This window comes from Neopsephotus bourkii, unplaced genomic scaffold, assembly GCF_033783945.1.
Source record: "Neopsephotus bourkii isolate Nb327-2 ecotype Australia unplaced genomic scaffold, CSIRO-AGI_Nbou_v1 NB_882, whole genome shotgun sequence".
In the NCBI taxonomy this organism is placed as follows: Eukaryota; Metazoa; Chordata; class Aves; order Psittaciformes; family Psittacidae; genus Neopsephotus; species Neopsephotus bourkii.
The window spans coordinates 3,444,883-3,465,301 of NW_026901376.1; the positions used below are offsets into that span (position 1 = coordinate 3,444,883).

Sequence of the window (20,419 nt, forward strand, 5' to 3'; positions counted from 1 at the left end):
TTTCACACAAGACAGCCTCTGCTGTTAAAAATTTCACCATAAATATTATTGCCAAGTGCTGACGAGCAGATGTTAAGCAGCATTTAAAGATTATAGGACCAAGGTAGGTCAAGTTATTTTAGTTCTCTCTGGAATCTAGAAAGCTCTTTTAAGCTGATTTTATGATGAACCCGATTGCCTGCTTTCATTACTAGAAATTCACTATATCTAATCCCCTTGTTTCATGTAGCAGAGTGTGCTGAATGACATACAAGTGTTTATCTTCGTTCAGTTTAATCAACCAGCTACATTCAATCACTTTTACTGGAGAATGAGACTTCACTCACTATGGCTTCATCTAGAGAATAAATTGGTACACACAAGGAGAACAGGACTGCCGATGATTGTACTGCAACATCGATTCAGACCTATAACAACACTCTGTTTGCATCAGTGACCTCGGATATGCGTCAACAGTTTCTCTAAGCCCAGAGATATTAGGCAATAATGTAAACTAATTCAGCTTGAAGCTGAACAGAGCAGTACACTATCTGAATGCCACTTTCTTTAGTGGAGCATCTGATTAAAGCTCTTAGGAACTCCCTTTAACTTTATGAGCCTCTTTGTCCTGTCGGTAGTCAGAGGGCAGAGAGGGGGCACCCTCTAAAGGACAACTGAGAAAAACAGCCAACAAACTCACTGGCTATAGCTCTCTGGAGGATGCCCAGAACACACAGCCTTTGGGTTTGGAAGATGACTGTTGTGACCTGCATCAGAAATCTCAGTTTCAGGGTGGATGTCCATCTTTGGAGCATGTCCTGCTCAAGGACTCTTACTGACTTCCTCCTTTCTACTCTAAGTCTGAGTGTAGCTTCCTCCTAGTTGAAGTTCAGATCACCTGCTGTGGTTAAAGACTTTAATGACACAACTAGCTTAAATAGGGAGGGAAAGAAAAAGCAGACACATCACTATCATGATTTTTCTATCATTAGGAAGGATTGGGGTAACAATACTTTTGTATTTTATATATTTTATATATTTTATATATTTTTTATATATATATATAGTGTAACAATTACTTTTTGTAAACTGGGGTAACAATTGGGGTGCCTCTTTCAGGAAGCACAAAACCTTTGGACAGACCAGTCCAAGGAGCTGCTACACTGAGATTTGGAAACCTCAATCTCTTGCTCTAATGGAAGAAATCAATAGTCACAATGAAGTTTCCTTTTTCTCGCCCTCAATGTGTTTTAGAGGAAGACAGACATCAAACCCAAATTGCGTGCATTAAAGTACAACCTCTGCAGCAATTATGACAGCAAAATACAGAGCAAAGCAGTGCTTAATGGCTCTATAGCCAAATATTGGTTTATCTCTTGAGGGGCTGTTTCAGAAGTGGAGCTGAACTCAGAGATATGGGCTTTGATTTCTTTCCCCCACCCTTCCATTTCACAAAATGATGTAAATTCCACAAGTGCCAAGTTGACCTTGCATTCTCCTCTGCTGGCCTGCTAATTACAGTTTAACAAATGGTGCTTCCAGCCCTTCCTAGCACATCCAGAACAGAAAATGATGCAAATGTGAACTGATAGGATCAGAGAGCTTTACCCTACCATCAATTTCTACATAAACCCAGATGGGACATCAACAGGAATTTTGCAGACAGGGAATGGCCCAAAGCCAAGATGAAAGCAGCACTAATAAATCTTATTGTGGTCATGTTGTTCTGTTACACTTCCGTCCTTTTTGAGGTTTAAAATATTACAGCAGTTCCCATCTGGGGTAAGGCCCAGAATGTAACTGTATTCTCTTCTAATGTTTTCAGCTGACAAGACTGTCAACAGGCAAGTTTCAGTCAGTGAAACCAAAGCAGCTTCAGTGAGCCAGGAACATTTCCATCTTCAGAGATAAACTATGCATTAGCAAATACAATATACCTTAGCAGAGCTCTACATTAAATCAACTTACAGTTGTCACTTAGGCACTGACAGTGCAACATTTTACAGTGAGTTCTCTAGGAAGAAGATCTCCCACCAGCCTAGATTTTCTGTTCCAGCTGGATTCGAAGCCTTATTTGGAATTCATCCTCCTTGTTACACTATATCCATGTAGACTGTTCTTAGAGGTATAATTTGGTTAAACAAAAATTTATGGGCTTTTGTTCTGAATTTGTGTTTTTCAAAGCCAAAAAGCATACAGAAATGTTTTAATAATGCCTGAAATGCTGCTGAGAATACAGTCAAATAATGAAGAACTCGAGTAACTAGATTTGTGCCATGCAGTATTATAACAACATTGCTAATACAAGAAGATGCAGAAGTATCAAAGGGATGCTGAGGAAGCACCATAGCCATGTTCAGAATGAAGCAGTGTGTCAGCTCTTCGAGACACACAAGTTACATACAATTGTCACCAACAGCCTTTTATGCTTAGGAGGAAAGGAGTAGGCAGTGCTGCAGAAGAGTTTTTTGTGAGGTTTTTCCCCCCATGTCAACAAGCCCTTATAAGAAGTTTAAAAAACCTGGGATGCGCTATGTTACATACTGCATAGGCTCCAGTGAACAAGAGCAATACATCCAAAGACTACTAAAGCTGATGGATGGTTCCCAAAGCTTTAGCAGGTTCCTGATCAGCCCATAGTACAGTCAGTTCCCTGCCCTTCTGAAGTGTAGCACACACCTTCCTCTAGTCCCAGCTGTTTTTTAGGAGTAAAGACTCGTTTCGCAATACCACTAAAAAAATAAAATAGCTGAAGAATCCTTATTGCTAACACAGCCCCAGAAGTGCACAAGAACTATCTGCAGTCTGACGTGGTTTCTACATCAACCTGCTTTCACCTTGGATTTAATTCAGACTGCTCTCGAGCACTCCTGTATGCATCTGGGAAAAGAAATGATTGTATTTCCAGTAATGAAAGTGGTTTTGATAAACACAACCCCCCCACACATAGGACAGTAGGATGGAAATGAGCATGTCTGAAGATAGCTGATGCCGTCCAGCCTCCCAAAATACAAACTTGACTTCTAGGCGAAGTCAGAGGAGATGGTTCTTTCCCTACCTACAATAATCACAACAAATAGACATTACGTCCAACTTCTGCTGCTGAATTCAAAGACAACTTTCCCCTTACCACACACTGCTGTGGTCACAGTTCCTTTCCACTTCACGCCTCAGGTGGTTTATGCTGTTCTATCCTTATCCCTACCCTCGTCAAAGTGCAAGAAGTCTGATAAAATGAACAGGGAAAAATAACTGCATAAAGAGAACTGCCACTTCTTAGCTCAATGAATGCCATCGAAATCTGCATCCTTCAACTGAAAAACAAGCACAGGAATGATCAGCCTTTGAATTCAAGGACTGAATGGAAAACAAGGACGCAATACAAGAGATGTTAGCAAGATTCTGCTATTGCTTACTACAATGAAGGTAGATTATTTTTATCTTTAGTGCCAACCCTCAGCTGCAGGAAGCTTTCCCCCAAAGGCTGGAGCAGGGGGAAGGAGAGAATGAGGAGACACAGAAACCCCCAACACAACCCACTCATCAAAGAGATTGCCCAAAGATTTACTAAGCAAATGCCAAGCATCATCCAGCTTCCCACAGAAACAATCAGGGAGGGAATCAAAGTTAATATTTTAATAAAACTAATAAATCAATCACATTCTCTTGCTTTCTGAAATGGCTTGATAAAAATTCTCATTGAAAATATTTCTGCTGTATCAGAAAAAGGACCTGCTCATTTGGCATCGATAGTTACTGTGCCCAACAAACGCTCATTACCCTCCTTTAACACATAGAACCCATGTCTAAAGATTTGTCTTCTCACTGTATCCCCAAAATTACTCAGTAAAAATAAGAAAAATAAAGCAAGGACAAAACAGACTCCAGTGATTCAGAGTAACCCACTCCAGCTTGTGCTTTTAAAAATAGCTTGAAAGTCACATCAGATTTTTTTGTTTCATTTTTACCAGCATGCTCAGACTTGTCTCAAACAGCTCCCTGTTCTTCTCCCATTCAAGCCTATGGAAATTTTGCCTTCAGTGTAATCAGAGGAGGAAATTAATTTCTCCAGGGTGAAGTAATCAGAAAGGTATTAAAGGGCATAGCCTAGTGTGGGCACCACTATGTGTCTGTAAAGTCACTTTACAGCAATCCTTTCTCAAACTCTGCTCATTCTGCAGTACAGAACAGATCCCACTATACTTCTGGGACCTAAACCTCACCCCATGACAGTTCAGCTCAAAGATGCAATCAGGATCAGAAGATTAAAATCTGGGCTAAAGCCCCCAATAGGTCATTCATGCAGCACCCTGTATCTTCATCACCCCAAAGGTCCCAGCCCCAGTCTCCAGAAGCCAGCAGCTCATGCCTTACCCTGACCATCAGGTGGCAAACTGAGGTGCAAGAATCATCCCTTCCCACTTCCCAAGGGATGTAAAATTTGGCCCTTGAGTGTTTGCACAGGTTTCACGCTGTGATGGTGATCTGCAGTGAGTCCCACTTGCTTCAGCAGAGCTATGCTTGATCTGCTCTGATGCAACTGAGGAAGCCTGTACTCTTCAATAGGTTGCTCGGTTTTGTACATCCTACTTCCACTTGCGCGTACAAAGCCCAGCCGGCCTTCAGGCAATTCCCAGCACAAACAGGCTAGTTTCTATTTTCAGCAGGAGCCACTGTCATTGCTTGGATTCACGTCAAGACAATATTTTTCTTATGTTCTTTCCAAATCCCAAGTGTAAAGGAAAAAAAGAAAGACATTATCCTGTATGTAATCTGTTCAAACTGATGTGCCAGGTTTTACATTAACAAGCAAAAGCTGCATTCGGTCCCAAATACTTTGTTTAAGGCTCTTCCATGTTGACCTGTGCAGTCAGGGGTGCCTGAGTAACCATAGCAGCATATTTGAACAATGCCAAATACTTGTGAACAGACACACAAAAATTCAAGAGGCGGGATGCACAAAGCCTGGATCTCAGTAAAAAGCAGAACTGCCACTAGAAAAAAAAAGCCCTGGAGCTGCTGATGAGCACAAGAGCAGAGTTAGAGCTGCTGCTTACCAAGACCAGACTGAGAGGCACAATGGGTGAGTGAGGGTGCTAGGACAGCCTCAGAATTCAGATGAGAGCACAGGTCTACACAAGTAAAAGCGGTGGCCAAACCAGCTTTGGAAGCATCCTGAATTGTCTAGATGTCTGTGGCCACCATAGTTACCCAACTAGTAAATTCTCACCACTCCCTTGTAAAAGCCTTGTAGGTGCTAATTTTCCACTTGACAAGAGCCTCCAACAGGCCAGAAGACTGAAGCACACATCAACACCTATTTCCTGTTAGATTATACTTAATGCAGAGAGGTATTTACCTGCTGCAATTCTCCCTGAGCTGGAAGTATCTACAAGACTTTAGAAACCTTGAAAAAACTAATTAATGCACTGCCATAAATAATCTGACCTCTTAAGAGGATATGTACTCTCTACATAGTAACTAACACCTTGCTTTAATGGAAAAAAGGGTGATTTGCCAATGCATATCTGTATTTTATTACAGCTGTTTATCAACCATTTAAAGTTTGCCATAAAGAAAGCAGGAAAAAAAAAAAACAAGAGAAACTCTAGCCTAAACCACAGCACATTCCTGCAAGCTACACCATCCCTGGAAAGCAAATCTAGGTCTGTCCTGTTTTGTCAGACATAAATATCTCCCGCAGGGAAGCCTCATATGAAATTAAGAGTCAGTGCAGATCGTTTGTCCCAGATCTTTCTACAGTTGCAGAGATAGAAGGTTTTACTGCACAGGACAATCTCTTCCCAGCTCTGCACCAGAGAGGAGGCAACTGCCTGCTCTGGGCCCTCTGAAATACGAGGAAAACCAATTGCTCCCTGTTGGAGATGAAACAGCTATGTCTGGGACACTGTCACGTCAGGCTTCCCAATGCGCATCATCAGCCAACATCAACTATAGTAACAAACAAAGGAAGACTATGCGTTGCTACCCAGAAGGTTTTGGCATATTCTTTTTAACACACAAGGTTATCCTTTAAATAGGTTTTCTTTTGCCCAGTGAGGTCAGGAGAGCAATCTTTCGTTGTGGATGTAAGCCTAGATGATGAAGTCCGCTGCAGTAGTGTGTGGATTTGAAGTTAGCCATAAGCTAGTGTTTTGAAGGATGCAAGTAAGAGTATCTAATAACTTATAAACCACCTAAACCATCCTAAGAAATAGTCATTCAGTTACTTCTCTGAATGCTTAATAAGCACTCCAGAACCAATGGTGGGAACAGCTTAGTGATCTAAAACCCAGGGCAAACCTCTTGCAAATGTCTTTTAGCACAGAAGAAACACACACACCATGCCACAGACACTCAACACCACCCTTTGCGAGGCAAGCTCTGCTCCCTGTGATTCTGTACAAGCTGACTGGCAGCAAGGGAACAAGTGGTATCCTTGGCATCCTTCACTTGTCAGGAGCACCTTGGGACAGCACTGTCAGGAGCTAAATTGCCTGGGCAAACATGTGCTGGGAGCCACCTCCCGTCAAACAGCAAAGCATCTTTAATAAACAAACCAATTTCTGTCAGTGGCATCAAGCCATCAGCGAGCTTGTGTTTGAAGCTTTGCCAAAACACCAGCCCAGCCCTCCTGCGGAGAAAGAGCAGGACCTCTGAACTCTTCTGCAAATTTATACTTTTGTAAGTGCAGCCGTTTAAAAACAGCCATAGCCAGGGGGGCAATTAATTCCTTTCTTTCCAGAAGACTTTCAGCTCTGTAAAACTCATGTTTTATTTAAGCCTCACAGCCAAACCATGACTATTATGAAGGTCCAACTTCTTCTGTGTATAACAAGAAAGAAAATGACTTTTTGGTTAAAGATCCCTGGAATAGTCCTGCAACACCTTCAAAACTGACAGATTCCCCAGCTACCAAGAGAGACTTGTGAGAGATACTGTGGTATCACGGGAACATCATCTGTCATAAGAGCCTCAGCCAGGTCACTTTATCCTGCATCTGCACCCCTAGCAAGATTCAGGTCCCCTCAAGGATGGTGCAGTAGAAGGCACCTGGTATTCCCTCCCAACCTGGATAATTTAAATCAGCTGGACAAAGAATCCTTATACACACACAATCCTTATACACACACAGGCATCATTAGCAAACAACAAATACCTAGTCTGCAGTTACGTACATATTTTTTTACCACAGTTACCCCAATTGAGAAAGTGCCAGCTTTAAACACCTAATACAACACATCAGCTTTGCTACCAGCTGCATTTTGCCTTTAGGAAAGGCCTGAGGGAAACCAGGTCTCTGGAGCAAAATATGATCAGCTTGTCCCTGGCAGTCTCCCATGTTTGAACACTGGGGAAGCATGTGTGAAAACGAAGGTAGAGCTTTACTGGCAAGAATTTCTGTGGTCTTCCTTGCATTTGAGACTTAAACTAACACTTTAATGAGCAAGTGCTGCCCAGCAGAAAGTCACCTGCATGAGGGAATCTATCTCCTGTTCACACTGGGATTACAGATGCACAGAGGCAGTCCTCATCCTCTCAGCAACATTCTGCTCTAGCTGGGCAGCAGGCATATAGCTAAAGCCTGCAAGCAAATACCATAGGTATGATATAACCTACATTTTCTAATTGCCAGCCAATTAGTCAAAAAACTTGCCTTTGAAGAAATACAACCTGGATTTAAACACACCAAATGGTAGAGCCTTTGTTGCTCAACAGCCACTAAGTGCAACAAGCATAGACAAACAACACTGCAGTACAGAAACTGAACAGCATTCCCACCCAAGAAATCATGTGGAGACCCAGCCAGTTCACAGCTCCCAAGTGATCCCAGTAATCTGACTTGTTCCAATCACAGATACTGCTTTTAGGAGCCCTTGCTCTGCCTGGCTTTAAACAGAAACAGATTTTCTAGAAATCTGCATTACTGCGTGTTCCAAGCGCTGTAGCTGTCAGTCAGCTTTCCCGAAGTTATTACTTCTGTGCATTCAGAGCAGCTTGGGAACTGAAGGTTGTCTTGTCACTTCCACGCTCCATAAACAGTATAGACGCTGGAATATGGTAATATTTACCCCTGTTTTGCCATCTGCTTATATATGCACATAAACCATGTGACTCCCAGAATGTGGAGCAGCCGAGGAACAGCCGTACTTTTCATCGCAAGATAAAGGTACAAAAATCAATACACATCTTTCCTTTCTAATGGAAAAGGTACTACTGCACAAAAGGAAGAGCATGTATAGTGAAAAATACAAACAAAACAAACTCCACGCTTTTCAGCAGAATATGCAGACCTTGGCTTCGGCTTTTCCTGAATAGCCAGTGTGTAAAAAATTAAAAGCCCCAAACTTTCCCCCTAAATCCCTGCCATCTTGGTTACATAACCAATGAAAAAACAAACCAACCCACATCCAGAAGTCTAGGTTATTTACCTTTAGATGAAAAGATCCACCTCTGTTCCAGCCAGGTTGCGACAGGATGAATGTCCCCAAACACCATCACATCATCGCACCTTGATATACCTTAGACTAAGCCCCAACTTTTAGTGCTGATTTCCACAATGAAGAGAAGCTCCATTGCTTCTTCACACAACCAAGCAAAGCCCAAGGAAGGAAGCAAGCAGACACTTAGCAACATCAGCCTAACAACAGCCCCTGGACCAAGTGCTCTCCCTCTGCTCAAAACCAACAATTACAGCCCCCACCCCAACCACCTCCCCATGCAGGTGGGGCTTCTCACTCAGGTGTTTATTGTTAAAGGCAATGCTAAAGACAGACCTAACATTGGGACTGTGGTCAAATAACTCTACATGGCCAAAGGAAGTGTAAAAAGCCTTTTGCTTCCCCCACCACCAAATTAATCTAAACACCCAGGCAGTGTTTAAAACAAGATGCCACAGCCACACGCAGGCTTCTAGCCACACAGAGAAGTGTCCAAGACAACTTCACCATTGCACCTTTTAACAATAGAGTAAAACATGCAAGAGCTGAAAGGGGAGACCTCAGCACAGACAGCTCCAGACTTGAATTCCTCCAGTGTATTTTGGAAAAAGCTGATGAAGAAAGGTGAATTGACTGCAGGGCTCAGGCCTCTGCTAGGATCTAGCATTTTACACTTTCACTGAGTTTAGGACACGGAAACTTTGGATATTGATGGCTTTTTTTTCCTTAGGGCAAGAAAAGTACCATTATGGGCCAACCAGAAAAAGCAAGTTTGAAATAAAGTTGTGTGATGCTTCATAGGAACCTCAAATTCTCCGTGGCCAGAGGATGTCAGAACTGGACAAGCATTTCTGCCGGAGCTGGCTGTTCTCTTACAGAAAGCACTATCAAACTCAGTTTACCAAGCAGAGCAGCTGGTTTACTGTCAGACCCCATGGACACTGAACAACTTACACCACTGAAGTGCCTCTGCTGTCACATTTCAACAAGTCATCTCTGTGTTGGAACAGTTTTACACACTGGTTTGGGATATTTATGTTGCCTACAACTCGTCCTTCACCCAGGAGGATTCAATTTATCCCAACTATAAAAATGGGTATGTACACAGGCTCTGCATCCCATCCCACTCCCATGAAACCACTGTATCCCAGGCCACACCACAGATGTAGAGGTAAAAAGCAGATCTCAGCCTGAACTTCAAACACTTTGCATCCATATGTGGAAAAATTCTCCCCAGTTAAGGTTACATGCAGACCTACACCCCTTTTAGTTGAAGATTGTGATTTAAGACATTTGGGGAATAAAGACAACTTCTTACAGGACTGTACTTCAACCAGGGCAGAGAGACAGTAGCCAAACTGATACCAGCTATGAAAGGAAACATTTAGTGTCTGGTGTGTCTTTAAAGGAATTAAAAGACTCATTTTACAGTGCATTTTAATTAAAAGTTCGTTATAAGAATTTTCTTTTAAGAACAGCATACTACATATTAATGGAAATATGTAACTTTATCCTACAAATGGGACTGTCACCATATTATTCTTACAATTCAAACATATGAAAAATAAATATGATATTTAGCTTTATAAATTCCCCCCCTTTAAATCCTTTTTCTTTTAAATAACAAAAGTATTAACTCTTTCCCGTTACAGTGCATTTGCTATCCACGAGCCACAAACCAAGTAGTCACATCATTGCCAAGGAAACAGCAACACTGCAAAATATTCAGAGAAAGTGATAAAAAAATATAGTAGTCAGCCCAGTGCTTACAGAAGAGACAATCAACAAGAATTGAAAAACCAGCACATTTTCATATCACGTAAGACCATTATAATAACATAGAAAACAGTGCAGAAGACTTATGCTGGAAAAATATATAGCAATTCTCAGCAAGCAGGAACTGAACTTTGGCACTTGCTCATAAAAAGGCCTTTCAAAGCAACCCAAAATGGAAATTCACTTAGTCACAGCTTGTATATTTAAAAAAATAAAGACATTGACTAAAGCAAGAGAAACAATAGAGAAAAGTTTACAGGCCAGGTCACTACAAATTCAGTACATTCATCCTACAGAAAATAGTCTTTCAGCCATCCATCTGTGCTGGGATCCTGGCTAGCAAAAGACAGGCTTTGGGACAGAACCTTACCTGAAGCATCTCTGTTTCAGTGGGGCTATGATGATTACACAGACCTCTCTTTAAACTGAGCTAGAATAGTATATCTCAGCTACATTGCCTCCTTATCATAAAACAAGGATTTCTAATCTGCAAATTAAAAAGCAAGACCCTTGCACTCAGACAGTGGCTGTTCAGCTCTACCCATAGTTGCACCATAACCACTGTAGTGTAAGGATGAAGTGATTTCTTTAAAAAGAGCTAAAAAAGAATGGCTTCCGTTCAAAGGGGAGACAATAGACTGGAAGGGAGGATTCACATGTAGCGTGTTCATCTCAACGCTTTGCCAGCACTGCACATGATCAAAGGGAGTACTGTAGTTAACGTGTGCATGGCTGTTTCCCTCCCTGCCAGAACAGCTGATGTACTAAACTCAGGCCTAACCAAAAGGCTGCTGCAGGCCAAAGCATATTTTTGGATCAGGCCATAAAAAAAACAAGGCCTGTCCTAGCCAAGAAGTGCTTCTTTCAGTGTAAGGCTCAATGCCCCCAACTAGCAGCTATCTTTGCACTGAGGCAGTTTACTCAATTTTTTTTTACTCTTTTGAGGAATTAAGACTGGGGAAGGACAGAGAGAAAAATAAGTGCTTTAGATTGCACAGAAGATTGTCCTACTAAAGGGGGCACTTGAATGGGATATAATTGCAGCTATAAATCTAGCAGACGCTCTTCGCATGTCTCCACAGGCCATTTAGTAGCACCTCCAAACACATCAACGTTGTTATCAACCCAGGGTATGATGTTGCCAGGCATGTTGGTAGAGCAGTTAGCAATATTCATGATGTCTTCAGTTTTTAAGACCCTGTCCCATATATTGAATTGGCTCATCTCTCCAACGAAGGCTTGAGTTGCATCAAATCTTCCTCCTACTGTGTCCTTTAGGCACACAAGAGTTATGATTAGATGAGGTTACTTCAGCATTTTCTTCTTCCCAACTTGAAGATCCTCCCCCCAACCAGTAAAGCAGGAAGACAGCTTTAAATATTGATGCTAATTTAGGAGCCATTTTGCAAGGTTGGCACACGACAACTTCAGCAAGAACCACACAGATATGCAAGATCACTGCAAAAGCTTTATGGCTAAGGATTAAACTGTAACCACAGCCCTTGACCAATTGTCTGCAGGGTCTCCAAGATGCAGTCTTTACTTCCAAATACATAGGCTTCTTCTAGTTGTACCAAATGACTAACTCAGACTGCTACTGCATATGCCTAAAAACATTTGCTCCATCCGCTGCTCAAGGACAGAAATCACACATTTTGTGTGATCACACTCACATGAAACTGCTAGCATAGGATGGAACCAAGCACAGTACAGACAAACAGCATGAGTTACAGAAAGCCTGCCAGCCACTTAACAGTAAGCTGGAGCATCTGCTATCACTAGAAGAGATATTGAGTTGCTGGAGAGGGTCCAGAGAAGGGCAACAAACCTGGTGAAGGGTCTGGAGCACAAGTCTTAAGAGGAGTGCCTGAGGGAACTGGGGAGCTTTAGCCTGGAGAAGAGAAGGCTCAGGGGGACCTTATCACTCTCTACAGTTACCTGAAAGGAGGTTGTAAATGAGGTGGGCATCAGTCTCTTCTCCCAAGTAACAAGTGATAGGACAAAAGGTAACAGCCTCAAGCTGTGCCAGGGGAGGTTTAGGTTAGATATTAGGAAATATTTTTTCACCAGGAGGGTTGCCAAGCATTGGAACTGGCTGCCCGGAGAAGTGGTGGAATCACCATTCCTCGAAGTGTTCAAAAACCATGTAGACGAGGCCCTCAGTGACATGGTTTAGTGGTGCAAGTGGCATTGCTGGGTAAAGGTTGGACTTTATGACCTTAAAGGTCTTTTCCAACAGGACCAAGTGTTTAACAAAATTTTCCTCACTGCTGCTGTTTGTTTGGGGAGTTTTGAGTTTAATTTTTTAAACCCTGGAACACACTGTCATTCACTCACCTGTTCCTGACCCAGGATCAAGACACCTCCAGGTTTAATTGGGTGCCAAGGAGCAAGATTCTCCCCAGTCCCAAGCTTCTCACCATCTTGAAAAGCCTCCCACATTCCATCTCTGGTTGTCCACGTTATACAGACATGGTGCCATTTCCCATCACTAATGAAGAGAGGGAGCTGGGCAACCTACAAAAACCCAAAGAACAATGCACATTGCAAACCAAGCCTACCAGCTCAAGCACAACAGTTAGAAAGAGACAGTATTTACTCTGTCCTCAGAAGCAAAAACTTTACAGGCAGAAGAAGTTAGTCAACATCTTTCTACTTTGTTCCAACTCTCCTGTATTCAGAAACACAGCCATACTTTTTATTCTAGAGGTGAGTCTTTGTTTCATCTAGAACCAAGTGACACAAATACCAGAGTCTAAGCTACTATCAACCCTCTGATCCTGTATATTAATGTGCCACCTGTTGTTTAGATCTGTGGTTAGTCCATTCTTTACATCCAGTGCTCATGTAAAGTTTCTCTTAAAATCTGGGGCTTGCCACCACCATTTGCAGTAACAACTCTGACAAAGGAATCTGCCTGCTTCCAGTAAGACTTATGGGAAATGTTACATAGGACCCAAATAAGGAGGAACTATGCTCCTTTAGGAACTGCATCTGAAAACTTATTCAAGGCAACATAAAGACACAAATGCAGTGGGGTGTGGAGTGGCAGTGACGTGGGAGAAGAAAAGCCTCACAGAACATTACTGACAGAATATTGAAGAGAGTAAGTTATTGCTAAAGATAAGCAACCTGAGGTTTCCTTCTTTTCCACAACCCATTAGAAATAATTGGCTTTTCACTTTTATTGATTTTGGAGGATGATAAGGCTGTTAAAAGTGCTTAACTAGCCACATGACTGAACCACCCTGAGCTGTAGATCTGTAAACACCTGATCCCTCAGAGAGAAGCGAGTTACTAGGAAACCCTACTGAGGGTGGGGAGAAAGTGATTTGTTTTAATGCCAAGTTTCAGTGGGTCTTGTTTTCCTCAAGCTTTATTCTGAATCTTGTCAGAAACCATCAGTGGTATGAAACAGTGTGAGATAATTGTGCTTTTTGTAATTAAAGCCTGAAAAAATTGTATTTAAACAGATGTTCAGTCACTAAGCATAAAATCCCAGCCACAACTACATGCCTCTTCAGCAAGATTCCGCTTAACATATCTGAACTTCTAGGATTAGAAAGATAGAAATACTGCAACTGGCTTAGATATCACCGGTTTTGCAGTAGTGGGGCATCAAATATTTTTGTTTCATAAAACAAGAAACAAGGTGGGCTTGTAAATTCAGAGTACATGTATAAGTGCGTGCACATCTAGATGTCTCATTGCTTTGGTTAAACACACGAATATATGTACTGTTCAACTTTGCTTCAAGTACCTTTATGAGCTTGAAACAAACAGATGGACAGCAACATTACCATCCCAGAGGCCCAGAACAGGCTTCTCTCAGAGAATGAAAGAGTTACTAGAGAGGTATCAAGGGGTTGGACTTTATTCTGACTACAGAGACAATAAAGAAGAGTTAATCAATTCTCACCTTATCATTGATTAGCAGTTCAATTGGATTATTCCCCCACTCTATAAGGACAATTTCATTAGCCTGCCCAGGAACAGCATATGAGAATGGAGTGCCAATTCCAGGAGACGCACTTGATCTCAACCACAAGCATACAGTAAATGCATAAAGCTCTGGCAGAGTCTTCTTGATCTTCCCATATAAGTAGTTAGTGCGAAGAGGAAGGGAGACTTTGAATTCATCAGGTGACTTAAATGCACTGTTACCTAGAATTACATTGAGGAAGAAAAACCTTTAACATTAAGCAAAACAATGTATTTGTAATTCAGGCTAAGAAATGATGTAATTGATAATGAGAATCTTTGGAATTTCAATCACTTTAGAGAGGTACACAAGAAAATTATATTGAAGTAGTATTACTGAATGCTGATTTTGCAGCACAGAAAAACACAGCTAGATGCAACACATCGTGCTAATTATTTATTCTTCCTGCTCATTTAGAGCAAAACAATAGATGGCAGACAACTAACAAGAAGCTGTTAAATATTTTCTTTCTTCATTGCTTAGTTGATGGCTAGAGGCCTGCCTATTTCAAGCAATTCTGACTGCTTTAAGAGATATGTACTGTTACTAAACATGGATTCTCTGGTATGCTCATTATTAAAGCATCACAGTGCTTCAAAACCAGTATTTCTTTTCCTACTCCTGCTACACAGGGAGTTAGCAGCAGCATCTCCATTTTACAGATAGCAGGGTGAGAAACAGGTCAATGCTCCCGTTTTGGGTGGCCAATCTGAAACAAGAAAAAGCTGCCATAGTCCAGAAAGCAAAGTTAAATTCAGCAGAACCAATTTCTGTCCCACAGACAAATCAGGAGGACATCTGAACAAAAACATACAGCTGAAGTTCAAAATTACCTGAATTGAAAAAATGCAGTATGAATTTAGGAACTACTAAAACATTAGACGTTTAAATATAAAAGCAGAAACTCTTAGCTGGCTTCCTCTAAAAAATGTGGTAAAAGTGAGATGTTCCAGAGATGTTTATGAAACTGAGAACCCTTAAGACCAAAGCTTTCTAAACCTGCAATATTCTGTATTATATAGTTTGTGTATACTTCTGATGTAGTTGCTTCAAGTAATTTTCTAGAATTAAATGAAAAGAGAAATCCCACATTGTGCCACAAAATAAAACCCCACAGTTCTGTAGTAGTGTCACCCTCAACTTTTTAGCAACCTGTTCTTCTGAGTCCCACTCACTTCATTTACTCCCATTCCTGAAACAAATTCAATCCCCTCGCAGAACTTCATGCTCCAATCCAAATGAAGAGCTGTTGTCACAAAAGGTTGCCACAATCCCCATATGTAATTTTTAAACCGTTGGCATTCTCTCAGTTCCCATTCTCAGAAGCAACTGAAGTGTTTTGACTGCATTTTTCACAGAATGAGGGGGTGGAAGAAGAAAAAGCTTATCTGATGCTACATCTGTCTTTAGGAACATAGAGACCAGAAACTGAGATATTCTAAACTCTAGGCAAAAGAACCCCAGGATCTTAAGACTAATGTTAAGCAACCTCCACTAGGCTGGTACAACCAATCTCACATCCATAAAAGAAACATATCCCATTAAGAGTATTAGTCACTCAGAAAGAACTTAAGGAAGCAATAATGGATTGGAAAAGAACAAACAATATTCATCTTTTTTATACTTTTCAGTTTGTTCTCATGACTTGAAAACATCCACAACTCCAAACGATAACAAGATCCTTCAGAGCAATGTGCACATGCACAGGATAAGACAATCCTTTTCCTACATAATGTGAATTTTTGCACAAGATGAGCAAGAAATAGTTATTCCTTTTTAGAGATGGAGAAAACAGGTTTTGACATAAGAAGTGACCTGTTCGTGTCTCCAGCAAAGCTAGAAATCACATTTAAATCCAAGCACTATTAGTTACAGGATTATTTCTCCACCCAGTCCTGCTTTTTAATACATAATTTACTGCTGCCAACAGAGACAACTAGTGAAGGAATTACGAGAGACTTTGGGAATAACTGTGCAAACTTCAAACTCTTCTGCCCCACTGTTAGCTAACAGCTGCCTCAACTACAGATAAAAAAAACCCCACCAAACCCCAAAGTTCAGAGTGTCACCTTATAAAGTTAGCTTTTTCCTCCATTTATTTGCTCTTAGGACAATGAAGAGCTTATGACACTCTAGTTAGTTGTCAGGAAGAAATGTGAAACCATCTGGCATGTAAAATAAAAGCACAATAGAAATGATTTTTTTCAAAATAGGTCAGATCACTTCAAATATTATCTGCATTTAACCTACAAAATCAGTAAGTTCTTACATCGTTATTACCCTCACTTTGATTTGACAGAGAACCCAAACGAACAGAGCAGCTAAATCATGCTGAAAGAGAACAAATTACACAACTAAAAGCCTGTGTCTTGGTTCCTGGCCCAAGTTCTTCTCTTCCCTAAAGACTTAAGACAGCTCACTCTCCCCACACAAAAAATAAAGGTGGGAACAGGCTATTTTTAACCTAGATTACACATTCTTGTTCTCCCACCACTCCCTGTCTCCTTCTGATGACTTGCTGATATGAGTCACATCTTTCAGAGACAAGGACTAGCAATACTTGCCACATAAGACATCAACATGCCATGAATTCTCCAGATCTTTATTTGTGGTTTAGGTTTTATCTTGGCTCTCAGGAAATACTTTATGACAGATCCAGAGGAAGAGCTCTTCTTCCTCTTTTCCTTTTCCCCTCCTTCACATTTTGTAAATGAAAAAATGGATACAATATTACACAAATGGATCCATTAGGCTGCATTTTAAAATTCATGATACTTATGTTTGCACCATTGTGAAAGCATGCCCATTAAGCTGCTTTTAAGCAGAGATAGTATTCACCTTGGAAAAAATAATTTAAAGACTGGGGAGTGATATTTACTGGTACTCCAGTCCTACAGTCTATTCTGTAGAAATATATAGTCAATACAGAGAGATAGTTCTGTTCTTTAGCTCACTTCCATGGGCATTTGTAATTCAAATAAAGAGACTCTACTCAAGCATAGAGATCTCTGTAATAATTAATCTAAGTATCTGAATAAATGACTAGGATTAAGAGAGCATCCCTCAGTGGTACCATGTGTAATCTACTGTAAATTCTGAAGGCTATACACTTGGGATATGACACAGTTCAAATATCTGCAGTTATCCAAAGTCATAACCAGCAATGAAAGGAAAGACCACCAGTAATACTTCCAAAGCAGCAGGAAATGGTTCTGGTATAAAATGCCATTTGTTACATCAAAGGCAGCTGTGCTAATTAACTTTTGCCCATATGATGTTCAGTCCAAATAAAGGCAACTCTACTTAGACATGGACTTGACATTATTTAGGTCTTTACCTGACACCAATGTCATACTTTCTTCCTATTTCCACATGCCTCCTTATGGAGCCCTCTGTCCCACAAACAGTAAAGAGCTTCATCCTAACCACCTACATATGCCAAATTAAGAGACAGAAAGCTAAAGCCATGCAGAGGTCTGTCAGGCAGGAAGCCTGTGACAAAAGGAAAAAGGGAATCCAAGTATTTGCACTGTCACCTACTATTTAGTTCAGCACCTTAATTGTCTTACCCTCAAAGCCCACATCTAGACTACTGTGCTAGAAGGAGTAAACACAATTAATCAGCACAGGGAAGCTTTTAGATTCTGGACACATTACCTTTTTCTAATTCAGACACTCTTTCTAGCAGTGCATTCAAGGCTGTCTCAGTCTTCTGCCGATGGGCTGATGTCTCATTATGAAGCAAAGACTTTTCATCCTCAAGCTCAGCCACTTTGCTCAGGAGTTGGCGTTCCAGGTCTCCCAGCCTTCGCTGAAGCATCTCTCGAAGGTCATTAGGCAGTGCTGCATAGGACACATTGGCTCGGAGCTGGTGCTTTAGTGGAAATAAGAAGGAAAAAAAAATAAATAAAATTGCCATTTCTAAACCAGAAACTGTGAAATAAAGATATGCTCTTGATTCAAAGGGGAGAAAGCAAGATCTCAGAGTTCTCCAGCAAGTACAAAAGAGGCATTGCTTTCCAGCACTTGTAACATTCAGTGCTTTTATCAGCAGTGTAGCTAAACGGGTCCTGAAACAAAAGGGCACTTTTGTTAGAGATTTTCAGGGTTTCATATAAAGGGGTCTTCACACATTTGAGTTCAGTAAAAATTAATGTAGGGAGCCAGGTCTAATGCACTCCCATTAGCAAGTACATATAGCACATTAGCCAATTTTTTGTTTACTTACTGGGAGTGACATTGGTGGCCTAAGTTAAGAGAAAAGAACTATTATCTCTTTTTAAATAAGAATTTAAGCTACTTCAAAAGCAGATCTACCAAGTTTTGATTTGCAGAATAAGGAAATCAGATGCTCTTCAGGTCAACTGTAAGTTTTAGACACTCAAAAAAACCACCAACCCTCGAAACCCCAAAGAAACAAAACCCACCCCTCACTCTCCCTGATAACACCGGTGCCTTTAATAATGCTAAGAAACCAATGATTCCACCTACCATATTATTCTAGTAGAGTTCTCTTCTACAGCCCTAAACGAAAGATGCCTCACAAAGACAGCAACAGTAATAAAACAGTGTCACACTACCAGATTGCACAAAATTGTACTTGAAAGACAGGCCAGAGTGTTCAGAGCTCACAGAACAACCTTTAGGAAGTTACTTGCCATCCTCACATCATTTCCAACTGCTTGGAGGGCAGCATGAGGACATACATGTGTCCTCATAAGACTTAGAGTGTGGAAAGCAAAACAACATCTAGCAAGATTCCTGTGGGAATACTCTCTATACAATATTTCCATGAGTTCCACTCAACTACAGGCACTGTCCAAAGGCTTGTGGAAATCACTTATTGGTAGGCTTGTACCAACCACCCCTTCTATCCAGAGACAATGAGAATTAGGTTGCTTTTATTCTATGTCAGCTCTAAATACATCATCTGACCTTCACAATCTGCCCAACACAATCTCCTCATCACCACTGGTTTGTTCAGCACCATATGCCAAGGTCTTACTGCCCAAGACGTCAGCTGTATAGCTCAAACCCCATGAAGTCACATTCCCAGAAAGAGAGATTTAGACACATTAATACAGAAACTAAGCTGGTGACAAGGAGGAAGATCATAATCCCACCCCCCACAGTGGGAAAACACATAACTGTGTAACCAGAGGGGCCCTTTGGGAATTTTAACCATCAAAGCAAGCAGACACACAGTCAAAAAAACAAGACAAGGCCAACCATGCAACTTGTTCCCAGAGCTTAGCCAGTTGGGGTTTAGTTCTACCACGATTAAGCACAGTAGCTGTGCCCATCAGCTGCCCAAAGCCATACCTAACTCGTTCCAAGTCCCTGTGCGATGGGCAGGGGTGTCCCGCCCCGGCCCTACCTCTAGGCTCTCCAGCCGGTCCTTCAGGGTCTGCATCGTGCGGCTCAGCTGGTCGATGACCTGCGCCGGGTCCCGCGGCAGGTCGCCCATCGTGTCCTTCCCCTTCCCCAGCTCGCTCCTCCAGGCCCCCGTAGCGGACTTGCCGTCGGCGCTCTCGCACCGGCTCAGTTTGCCGGTAAGCTCCCGGATGGCCTCCCGCTGGCTTCCGATGGTCTCCTTCTGCTGCAGGACGGTCTCCCGCAGCTGCAGCACCGTGGCTTTCAGCTCCTCCTCGGGGGACAGCGCGCCGCCCTGCATGGGTACCGGGGGCAGCGGGCAGCCCGCGCTGGTCGCCTCCAGCGGCAGCGAGGTGCACACGAACCGACTACCGGGTGGGCTCTCCTGAGTGCCCGATGCCGAGCCCCGGGCGCCAGCGGCTACGGCGAGCAGGAGCCCGGCGACCACAGGCAACATCCCGGCTGGTGAGCGGGGTGACGGCTCGAGGGGACGCCGGGACGGGGGCCGAGGCGGCGCCGCGCTGACAGGGGAGGTGAAGCCGGTCCCGCCCCCCCCGTCCCGTCCCCACTCCACACGCCGCTCCCGCGCCCGCCGCCGTCCCGTGGCTTTTATAGCCTGGGCGCGCGCGTGGAGGGGGCGGGGCCCGGCTCGCGCCGCGTGCGCTGGTTGGCTGCAGGCGGCGCTGACGCCACTCTGTCCCCAGGGCCGAGACCCCGCTGGGGGGACACGGCCGGCGGGGAGCGGGAGGTGATGGCACGGCCGGACCTGGAGCCGGTCGGGGACCAGGACTGCTGTCCCAGCGCTTTGTTCAGCCAGGGGGGACTGCAGAGCGCACCCGGCAGTCTGTGCCTCTGGCCCACGGGCCAC

General features: G+C 42.6%; 1 protein-coding gene across 1 annotated transcript; it reads right to left on the reverse strand.

Moving 5' to 3' along the window:
• Positions 1–9,840: 9,840 nt before the first annotated feature.
• NPTX2 (neuronal pentraxin 2) lies at positions 9,841–20,071 on the reverse strand. Its single transcript, XM_061357085.1, has 5 exons — positions 19,556–20,071; positions 17,836–18,052; positions 14,116–14,360; positions 12,534–12,713; positions 9,841–11,468 (listed from the first exon to the last, which is right to left on the reverse strand). Exons 1-5 carry the CDS (start codon positions 20,006–20,008, stop codon positions 11,241–11,243), a joined length of 1,323 nt encoding a protein of 440 aa, XP_061213069.1. The 5' UTR covers positions 20,009–20,071; the 3' UTR covers positions 9,841–11,240.
• Between the last annotated feature and the right edge of the window lie 348 nt (positions 20,072–20,419).

Coding starts and splice junctions, on each gene's coding strand:
- NPTX2 (XM_061357085.1), bottom strand. CDS start 20,008: ATGTTGCCTGTGGTCGCCGGGCTCCTGCTCGCCGTAGCCGCTGGCGCC. Junction 18,053..19,555: donor ACCGGCTGGAGAGCCTAGAG/GTAGGGCCGGGG, acceptor TTTCCACTAAAG/CACCAGCTCCGAGCCAATGT. Junction 11,469..12,533: donor TGATCCTGGGTCAGGAACAG/GTGAGTGAATGA, acceptor GTGTGCCTAAAG/GACACAGTAGGAGGAAGATT.